Source organism: Branchiostoma belcheri, unplaced genomic scaffold (genome assembly GCF_001625305.1).
Source record: "Branchiostoma belcheri isolate BF01 breed outbred unplaced genomic scaffold, Haploidv18h27 scaffold719, whole genome shotgun sequence".
NCBI lineage: Eukaryota > Metazoa > Chordata > Leptocardii > Amphioxiformes > Branchiostomatidae > Branchiostoma > Branchiostoma belcheri.
In genome coordinates, this window is record NW_017804375.1 from 1,302 (window position 1) to 12,541 (window position 11,240).

General features: G+C 41.3%; 1 protein-coding gene across 1 annotated transcript; it reads left to right on the forward strand.

Moving 5' to 3' along the window:
* Nucleotides 1-638: 638 nt before the first annotated feature.
* On the forward strand, nucleotides 639-6,860 carry LOC109484963 (techylectin-5A-like). The gene is made up of 6 exons (XM_019788335.1): nucleotides 639-861; nucleotides 3,902-4,047; nucleotides 5,096-5,330; nucleotides 5,544-5,698; nucleotides 6,026-6,290; nucleotides 6,610-6,860. Exons 1-6 carry the CDS (start codon nucleotides 639-641, stop codon nucleotides 6,858-6,860), a joined length of 1,275 nt encoding a protein of 424 aa, XP_019643894.1.
* The last annotated feature ends 4,380 nt before the right edge of the window (nucleotides 6,861-11,240 follow it).

An 11,240-nucleotide genomic window follows, 5' to 3' on the forward strand; every position in this document is an offset into this window, starting at 1 on the left:
CATGTCAAAAAAAGCCCGGTCTAGGTAGGGTTAAGGCATGGCTTTTTCTTGTTCTCTTCTGGGCTGGTATTAGGTACTTAGTAATTGGGACGTCCATCAGTTTATTTGTCATTATTCACATCATGCATAGTCTGGACATTTTCCTCTGTCTTCCAGTGACACCCACTGTTGGTTTCTTTTCATTTCTAGCACCCATTTCATCGTTGTTGATGCACTGTTGTTCAATTAGTTTAAAGGATATGCAGGTCAGTGAAACAGGTCTGTAGTTGCTGAGGACCGCTCTATCTCCTTCAAAAAAAAATGGCGCATATATTTCCTCCAGACTAGAATTGGAAAAGAACCTAAAGGATTAAAAGGTAAATAAATTTTTTAACAATAAAATGCAAAATAATTATCCATTAAAAGATATTTGAGTGGAAGAAAAAAAGAGAAAATATTACTAGTAGTAGTACATGTAGTAGTGATTGGTTTATTTCTCACATTAAAACTTGCCGTCGCCGCATTCACGTCATCTCACCAAACCCCTCATGCCACGTGATTCTTCCACGTGAGCTTACGAAGCCAGACTAATCAAGGTATTATTTTGTATATTCATAATTTTTGCCACAGTCAGTACACAGTTAATACAGTACGGTGAAATGTACGAGCAGGCAGAGGCTGTCCGGCCTTCTTTCTCCGGCCCCGGCAGCGGCCACACCAGCGGGCCGCCCCAGACCCGTCCCGTCCATCAGGGTGGCTCACGCGGGCATGTCCGCCAGGGCAACGGCGCTCCCGACAAGCAGCCAGAAGACGACGATGCGTCTTCACACACGTACGAAGAAGCCGAGGCGGTGAGACGTCACGCAGCGTACATGTCAACAGGTAACCAGCATTTTTAAATCCGTCTTTTACAGTGGATATTTTTACAGGAAGACGATAGTCTTGTATCTTGCTATTGCTACCCTGGATGCAAGACTAGTATCGGGCCGTTAGCCCTTTTTATTCGGCAGCCAAGAGCCCTTCCCCCGCCTATCTAAATTACCGCTACGGGGAAGTTGAGGCCGAGGGGTTTGTCCGGTCCTATTACTAGGGCCAGCCAAACTCCCCCCGGGCTAGACTCCCCCGTAGCGGTAATCTACACCAGCGGGTGAAGGGCTCTTGCGGCCCGGAAAACAAGTTCTGGCTTCCAGGGCATGCTATTTTGCATACTTTTGTATCAGTATAGCCGGTATAATCTTCGGCGTAACACACCAGCTTCGCAGGCACGCGGCGACATTACACCGAACGACTTGTTACACCCAATTTCTGTCTGCACATTTAATTGCATGAGTTGTTTAAAGCTTTCTAGTGATGACGCCCCTGCACTTGGTGGCAAAGAGTTCCAGTCTGCAGTTCTTGGAAAACACAAGCCTTTGAACACCTCAATTTTTTATTGATAATTGTTTGAAGGCATGGCTGTTTCTTTTTTTTTTCTGGGCTGATATCAGATACTTAGTGGTGGTTGGCACGTCCACCATTTTATAATATTAGTCATTTATTACATCATGCATAGTCTGGACATTTTTCTGCCTTCCGGCACTGTAGGTTTCGTTTCATTTCGGTTACATGGCAATTACAAGCCAGTCAAAAAATTAATTCAAAATCTAAAAATGCTACAATTCACCAGTCTTACAGTTTCATAATACGCTCAAGTACTAGTACTTGTGCAGTGCAGCGGTAGTATATACATAAATCATGTGAATGAGGATGTCAATTGCATAATGGATTTCGACAAGAATAGAACTTTTTTTTTCATAATGATTGGGGCAAAATAAGACACCAACATTTACAAAAGCTCTTAATATTGCACGGATGCATTAGCTGAGGAATTTGGACCTTGGAGTAGCCGATTATCTTTTGCCTGTGTTCGTGTGTGGGTGCGCGCGCATGTGTATTCACCAATTTCACACTTCCCATAATGCCTAGTAACGGTCACGGATATGCAGGGATATAACGTAAGACCATCCCCCCTCCCCCTTCCTCGATGTAATATTTCCAACAAATTCTATCGACAAACTGGTCAACTATTGTTTTTAATTATTTATATAGTATAAAGCACATGCCATAATTGCATTTTTGTTGGAATTAGAGAAAATGACGTACCTTCTATCGTTCAACCTTCTACCGAAGACTCTCCTACTCGCACGGTCGCATGCATTACCAAATAGGAGAGTCTTCGGTAGAAGGTGGAACGATAGAAGCTTCGTCATTTTCTCTAATTACATCGAGGAAGGGGGAGGGGGGATGGTCTTACGTCATATCGCTGCATATCCGTGACCGTTACTAGGCATTATGGGAAGTGTGAAATTGGTGTATTGGTGGTCCAGAAGGGAGTGCGCATGCTATTTTCCGGTAGATTATGCTGCATTGAATATATAACTAGCCGACTTTTTACATAGTTTCCTGTGTACGACTTGCACGGCGCATGTTTGTAAAGCAATATCAATATCATATTCCTCCATGCTGAACCACAATCGATACATCCGGGAACTTTTGATTATGCAATTCTCAAATACCTCGAGTCAACATTAACATTTTTGGCGAAAACAATAGTGACAAGCACACTAATAAGCTGGTTATTGAGAACTTACTTGCTTTACTTTGTTTGACTTGTGGCTTGGATACTATAATATCAGGATGTCTAATGCAGTGAGCTGCCAGTTTTATCGATACTTTTTGTTTTGATTTTCTCAACTTATTTGTATGTAAATATCAATTGAACAGATAATTAGATTACGCCACTTATGGAAAAGATGATCAGATCACACCGTTATATTTCATCGTCAGTGTTTTCTGCATAAATTAGAGGCGATATTGAATAAAGGACACCGAGAAGGCCAATGGTTGGTAACATACAAAAGAACACAAAACAGTACGATTTTTCCTTATTGCCCCCGAAATTACTTAGGTCTGTAACGTAACTTTCTTGGTCAAAACATAGATACCAATGGGGGTAGCTTGGTGTATTCTGGGATAGTTTGGAGGGTATTTCGAGAGTTTGTCCCGGATTCGATGCATTTTAAGACTTGTGCGCATAATGGGCATTTTATTGTATACTGTCAAGTAAATGCATTTTTCACTTCCTAAAATTAATGTCTGTCGGAATATAGCACTCCCTTCTGGACTTTAGTACTCCTGAATAGATTGTCATAGTGATATTCGGTATGGTGGTAGGTCTTGCGAAAAAAAAGGTCAAGGTCAAATATGCGCCTCCTGGTGAATGCTCGGGGTAATGCATCAGCACATACAATTTCTGTATCTTATATGTCCTGGACATGCTTTTTTGGTGGCAGCTAGCTTTTATGTGAGGAAACGTAATATTAATGTAGGTTTGGTCATTGTATCAGCTTGTTTTGGAAATGCGGTGGTGATTTGGGTGATTATTTCAGTCCATACTATAGGAATGGAATAAAATATTGTTTTTCCTCTGTTTCCTCGTCTCCTCCTCCTCCTCCTTAATTCTACTTTCATTTCGATGTATTCTATTTGAATGAAAGAATGAATGAATGAATGAATGAATGAATGAATGAATGAATGGTTCATTTCAGGGTTCATTTGATCATTTTGATCGGGTCAAAAGTACATCTCAGCCATAGGCTGAATTGCGTAATTTTTACATATTTAGAAACTCTTGTCATTAGTCTCTTCACCGATTATCTTTTCTATTAAACAATATAAAAGTTAATCCCAAGAAAAACTACCTTCAGACAGGCGGATATTTCGTAGTTTTGGGGTAGAGAGAGTGATTCCCTAATACCCGTAGAGTTTTTTTTTTTAATTTTTCTTAAATTCAGGCGTTTAAAATTATTTTTGTTTTCATTTTCATGCAAAAATTGTATACCTCTTGTATTTCTGGTTTCTGGTAAGTATGTTTTTTTACTAGACGGCAGGTATCCGGGTGGAGCGAGCGGCCGCCGTGGTGTCTGTAGTTTCCTCCGAGCCCACCGCAGCGGCGTGGCCGCCGGCATCGCCGTGCTGCTGAGCCTTGTCTCTGTGGGACTCGCCCCTCTGACGTTCATCAACAAACAGGTAACAGCATTGTACCATAAAGCCTGTTCTATTTTATAATTATTACCTTCGCCAAGAAGGTTATGTTTTTTGTAGCGTTTGTCTGTCTGTATGTCTGTCCGTTTGTTTGTCTGTGAACAGCATAACTCAAGATTAATGTGGATTGTCATGAAACTTGGTATGTGGGTAGGTCTTGATGAGACCTAGAAATGATTAGATTTTGGGCCCCCTGGAGGCTTTTGTTGGTACGGCAGCAGAACGTCCGGTTTTGATATCTCGCGAACTAGATATGTTAGGGTCACGAATTTTGGTTGGTAGATACTAGTAGCTCTTGGGATAGGAAAGAAGTGGCATGAGTTTGGGCCCCCTAGCAGCTTGTTCTGGAACTGCAGGAGCGTTTCTTGAAGAATCTCCGAAGGTGGATAACTCAAGAACCGGTTAACGGATTGCCATGATTTTGGTATGTAGGTAGTGATGCTTGACATAATCAGATTACAATTATGTAAATCAGGCGATAATTTGCATAATTAATGAGGAAATTCTATAAATCTGCTTCGTTCGATAATAGGACTTGAAACACTTGTGACATGTAATTGAAAACGAGAAGAACATGAGGTTATAGATTATGTAAATGAAGACCTAATTTGCATAATTAATGGGAAATTGTTATAATTTCATAGTTGTAATTGCTGGTAATTTCATACTTGCCGCATTTGGAAGTTAAGTGAAGGTGAACATCAATGAAGATAATTTATTCACATTATGACCTCATTTGCATAAGAGGAAGTGCCAGAATAGCCTATTTTGTTAAGATAAGGCTGTCATTGGGTGGAGAATATGATCAACTGATGTAATCCATGCAAAATGGCATTCTAATTTGCGAAATCAATTATTAAAATTGTATAATTCGTCAACCGGAAGGGTTAACATCATTTGGCGAAGGTATGAGATCATGGACCTCTAGTGTTCATTCTGCTTTTAAAAGAGGATACGAAAAGGAATTTACTGCTGTTTTGCGTACGTTTGTTTCTTACGTTCGGCATTCTGACGCACGTGTATACGCTTGTAGGAAATATCTCAATTGTCGACGACTTTTGACGCCGTGAAACGCGACCAATACAACATGTCCACCACTGTTGACGCCTTGAAGCGCGACCAAGACGGCATGTCCACCACTGTTGCCGGCATGTCCACCACTGTTGACGCCTTGAAACGCGACCTAGACAACGAACGCAGCCGAATCACCGCCTTGGAAAAGCGTCTTCACGAAATTGGTAAGAATTTAGGTAAATTGGTTTTCAGCTGTTATATTGGCCTTTTATGTCGGTCTATATATTTGCCACTATCATAATTTTAAAAGGGCAACTTGCAAAGGTGTTCATACACTTGTTTTTCATCCCCTTCAACTTGTATATTTCTTGTGGTGAAGCCAATTAATAAATAAATAAAAATACATCGATACATTATGCTACGCACCAGTATGTTACAATAACTGTACACTACACCGTGTACCCCAGCCAACGACACAGACTCCGACAAGCCACAAGACTGTCAGGACATCCTTGACAACGACGAGACCACGCCCAGCGGCGTGTACATGGTTTATCCACGGGACAACCTGGGCGGCTTCAACGTCTTCTGTGATATGGACACGGACGGAGGCGGCTGGACGGTAAGTCTGGTCTGAAAACTATAATTTTTTAATGCACAATACAGCTGCATTTGTGGGTATAATTTTTTTAAATTTTATTTTTTTGAGGAGTTTTGCTTAGAGGTATATTTGTAATCTTTTTATACCTTCATGATATAAAATATTGTTTTGGGAGGATGAGCTGTGAGTGTATGTCTGTGCCACTAGTGTAGGATGGCAGCACGTTGGTGGGGGATTGACTGAGAATGAGAAGATGTTAAATGTCTCAGAGGTTGAAGGGCTTGACATGGGGAATTCAGCAAGTCGAGAATTTATTCTCAATCTCGGGTTTTCTTTTTGCTCTCAAAGTTATTCCAGAGACGCCGAGACGGAAGCGTGGACTTCTACCGGGGCTGGGCGGACTACAGGACCGGCTTCCCTTCCAACCTGAACGGCGAGTTCTGGCTGGGGAATGACAACTTGTACCGCCTGGCTGTGCAGAAAGTCTACCAACTCAGGGTGGATATGGAGGATGTGGAGGGAGAGACGCGGTACGCCGCTTACGACACGTTTGCCATCTCACCTGAATCACAGAACTACAAGCTCCACATAGGGACTTACAGCGGTACTGCAGGTAAGGTTGGAACGTGTTACATACGTTCTTGTATCATGGCATCGTAGACGTGTGTAAATAGGCAACATGACTTTGTTTGTGAACTTTTCTCAATGTTTTTTTCGAGCTGAATCTAAACTGTAACATAGTTACAATCGTGATAGATTTTTTAAAGATAAAAGCTTGAAATACAGGATGCTAAAACTGATGACAACTTGAATAAAATGTTTGACATAAAACGGATTCTTTGCAGTATCGTTTAAGGAAGAACTGCCAACACGCATCATTAAATAGAATACCTCGTCTTGTTATGTAGAGTAAATGTCTGTTTTTGTCACAGGAGACAGCTTGACGTACCATGACGGAAAACCATTCAGTACCAAGGACAGAGATAATGACGAGATCACGTCCAGCTGTGCTCAGGATTACAAAGGTGCGTGGTGGTACAAACGTTGCCACGACTCCAACCTGAACGGCCTGTACCACTTGGGTACTCATGAGGGTAACAACGACGGAGTCTACTGGCAGTACTGGAAGGGTAATAACTACTCCCTGAAGAGCACAGAGATGAAACTCCGACCAGCTCCATAACGTCACACTGTGTGAATTTTTGTGTGTATCTTCTTAGAACCATACATTAGTAAGTCGTTTGCAGCGTTTGTGCTATTTCACCTGCAATGATGTGATTTTTTTTGTCATTTTACATGAGCATTTGGCTCTAAGGCTAAACACGATGGTCAGATTTGGGCCCAAAAGTCCCACTCCGCTACTATGGAGATCGAATCCCCCGAACCCGCGAATCTTGTTCGATATGACGTCATTCGAATAGAGCGGGCGTTCGATCTGGGGTTACCCGCGGTCATTTACAGTAAAGCCGCTACAACCGGCTACTTCAAGCCCTTTTTTACTTGGGAACCACGGAACAGGAAAAATCCACCTTTCCACAAATATGAACCGTTTTCAAAACATTACATCTATGCCGTGATTTTATTGTGGATATGTAACATGTAACGAAGCTACTGCCGTCATCGTGGGTGACCTTGAAGGTCAGAATTCTTGTTGACGCTGTTATAAAAATCCAGGTCCCCATATCCAAGTGGCACAGCATGCGTGCAAACATGGTATTTTAACCATTCCCAAAAATAGCTCAAATTACCTCATTGAGGGCTTGTTTGGAAGAGGAACGATTTCCGCAGATTTCTGTCTTAGGGATTTTTTAAATATGGCCGCGATTATGAATTATCGGTATTTAAAGTTAAAACACTGCGTTTTTAGCTCTTCTTTTGACTGTAAGTCGAGTTTTAGTTAAAAAATAAAAAAATCCTAAGACAGAAAGTTTAAATTTACTGTAATATTTCTAAAAATCCAAAAATCTAACCTCATTCTAATTTTCGGGGCCTCTTAAAATCAGTTGTTTGGTTCTCGTGACCCCTTTTTGAAATCCGAAATTGATCTCATTTGGAAGCAAATGTACACAAAGTGGAGCAAAGGCAGTGCAAGAGTAACATTTGAGGTAAACAAAAACACTTATTACATTTTATTTTGACGAGTATTTACTCTCCAATTACCTTTGTTTATTTTCAAATTTTACCCGTTACCTCCGGGCCGGCCCGGGACTCCCGCGCGGCCACGTTCGAACGCGTTCTGTAACCCGATACCTCCCTAGTAATGCGATTTTAGCCTAGCAACCGACCGCCGTGAAAATTGGAGGCCATCAACTATATTGCTGTATATTACTAGTAGTGATCTCACAATGAATAGAAAAACACAAGGTTTTTGTAGTCCTTACGTTACAAAGATTGTCATTCCTATAAAATGTTGTAATTTTCACCTTCACCAAGAAGGTTATTTTTTATCGGCGATCGTTTGTGTGTCTGTAAACACGATAACTCGAGCAGGCTTAAATGGACTGTCTTTATATCTAATAGATGGATAGGACTTGATGAGAGATTGATATGGTTAGATTTTGGGCCCCCTGGCGCTTGTTATGGTACTGCAGCCACATCAAGTAATTGCTACGGATGACGTCCACTGGAGACATTGAATTTAATGTGAGAGCGCGAAAAAAGAGTAAAGGGCTTTTATATTTTGGTTCTTCAAATTGACCATTAAAAAGTAAAGAATACAGATGTTCATTTCTCTAGAACAATGTACCTCTGACGAAGACATGAGATCTCCGACCTCTAGTTCGATTTGGCAGCAACATACATTCAGTTCAGTTGTAAAGACAGACATGCATAATATTAGATTTGACCAATATGTGCTTGTTAATACCCTTTGGTGGAGAAAGGTAGATATGTACAACATTTTAAAATAATATATGGTCTGGTTAACAACACTTATTTGCACCTGTTGGCAAAGTGACTTGGTAGAAACAGCAATTCACCAGTTCCCCATCCCCAGAATACAATGCGAAAATAGGGTAACCCTCATTTTCAAAGCACTGGAAGGCATCGGAATGATCCTGTTGACGTTAAACAGCTTGCTTTTCACTGTGTTTTGAGGTGTTAGGTATCGAGGGCCAAGTGTTGCAAAATTATACACATATAGAGAACAAATATTCTCTCCCACTCAAGTAAGGATTAGGGTCTCACTCATACAGAATTTTTCTCTCTCCCACACAAGTGAAGGAAAACGGTCTCTCACATACAGCAGTTTTCTCTCTCCCACACACACAGCTTTCTGTCTCTCCCACACAAGTGTTGAATAGGGTCTCCCACACACAGGGCTTTTTGGCGACGCCTCAGGGGCGGAGCCCTTAGTATAGTACTGCGATTGAATTGCCAGGAATTCTAAATATTCCACGCACGCATTCCCTAGGGAATTCATTTTTTGGCGACGCCTCAGGGGCGGAGCCCTTAGTATAGTACTGCGATTGAATTGCCAGGAATTCTAAATATTCCACGCACGCATTCCCTAGGGAATTCATTTTTGGCAACACCTTGCGGGTGAGGTCTTCCCTCCCAGCTGTTTAGCCGTTTTTCAATGACTTTGGAGCTTTTTCGACAGCTTGGTCAGGATCATTGTTTGGAATTGAACATGGTCAGCATTCGAAGTCAGATGTTTCAAATGAGATGTCGTGATTGTCTGAATATAAACCAATATGTTACCGCGTTTGGTTGTTGTTTTTTTCTAGTAGTTTTCCTTCTCTTTATGAAAAGTATGTGTTTGGACATAAACCCAACGGATGAATTCAAGTTCTTTTCAATGTTTTAAAGGAGATGTCGTGACTGTCTGAATATAAACCAATATGTCACCGCGTTTGGTTGTTGTTTTTTTCTAGTAGTTTTCCTTCTCTTTATGAAAAGTATGTGTTTGGACATAAACCCAACGGATGAATTATAAAGTTCTTTTCAATGCAACTATGTGAGGATAAAGGAAAGACGCAGAGACAAGGCTTTCCGCACACTGGGCACGGGAGACTTTTAAGACGGACTGGCTATATATATGACTATATGATACTGGATACGTTAACCCTTTCAGTTATCTTTTGCGTCTTGAACTGGCGTCCCTTGTTGTAGAAATCCTGTGCCTTTATACTTAGTATTCTCATACCTCCATGGTATTCTGTATTACCGCATAACAGTGGTACATCACTTCAGCAAAGAATAATACATTTGTTCAAAGAAACAAACATATTTGTAACTGGAGCAATAACAGGGACTACAATAACAGAGAACTGTCTAAGTAATTACAAGGGAACTGTTCGGAGTTTCATCAGGTCTTGCACTATCATGTTCTTACAAGTTAGTTAGAGAGTGCAATCGTACCACTGCTCCCATATACACCGATTGTTCAGCATCTTCATGGTTTTTAAAATGTGTACATTCTCCTCGATTCGATTTGAACCGTCATTGGCGAGGTTTTCTAAATACATATAAAATAGGTCATTACAATATATACACTAAGATACCGTAAAACACAGGCAATGTATCATCGTAGTACAGACGTATGTAAGTCACCCCAGTAATCTGTAACTGGTGTAAGGTTTACTGTGGCTAGCAATGCATTATATAGCCTGCACGTGATGGCTCTGCTACTGATCTGGTTCCTTCCCATGTTTCCTTCTTTCTGTCGATGATGCTACTACTTAATACACATATGATATCAACATGCTTCTTCTACCATCATCAACAATATCGAAACACAATTTTACACAAAGGAGACTGGAGTCAGTTGTCATGATCAGCTCTGTGACCGGGAGGCTTGAGTCAGCTGTGACCATGGCTTCTGGCATATGTGATTGTCCCGGCTATAGCACTGCAACTGCCGGCTAGAGCTTGCGCACTAGCTAAGGCACATGGTATTGCAACTGTATGGAGAGAAGAAAGGCTGTCATTGGTCCGATAAGGTGTGAGGCTTGTTGCTAGTGTCAGGACAAAACAATAGACAGGACTTCACACATTGAAGGTATCTATACATGAAATACAGCTCCTACCATTGTATATGATACCTGACAAAACTCCCGTTTAAATGGCTACCCTCTATCCACAGCAAGTTAGTTAACAGTAATATGCCTCTCACCGCGCCTCATAAAGATCTCGGCCAAAACATATCGTGGTGCGAACGTCACCGTGAGCAAATGGTAGCGGTTTGAAATGTATTTCTTCAAAACAAGGTGTACATTTCCTAAACAAGTCATCGAAACGTAGAAAACAGTTGAAGACAAGGCTGATATAGAATGTGCGTCAAAAGTACACTTGACATGACAGCTGTGAACTGCATAAGTAGCAGTCCTTCTGCGCCTTATAAATTAACTTAGCCAAAACTGGCCGACGTTACCAAACATCCACACCCTGTAAAATTATGGATAAAAGTACGTATGAACTCACCTTTTAATGTCTGTATCCCTGGTGGAGAGAAGGCAAAGGGGCTACGTATCTCCACGCCCGCCGGCCTGGGCAACTGTAGGGAAACAGCGGTGATTAGCCTCGTGTCAACTGTCATTATAGAAAAGAAAAATATAGATAA

Bases quoted from the DNA above. Each gene is read 5' to 3' on its own strand.
- LOC109484963 (XM_019788335.1), top strand. From the start codon at position 639: ATGTACGAGCAGGCAGAGGCTGTCCGGCCTTCTTTCTCCGGCCCCGGC. The intron at 862-3,901 runs GTAACCAGCATT...TTTTTTTACTAG, and splicing joins CGCAGCGTACATGTCAACAG to ACGGCAGGTATCCGGGTGGA. The intron at 5,699-6,025 runs GTAAGTCTGGTC...TTGCTCTCAAAG, and splicing joins CGGACGGAGGCGGCTGGACG to TTATTCCAGAGACGCCGAGA.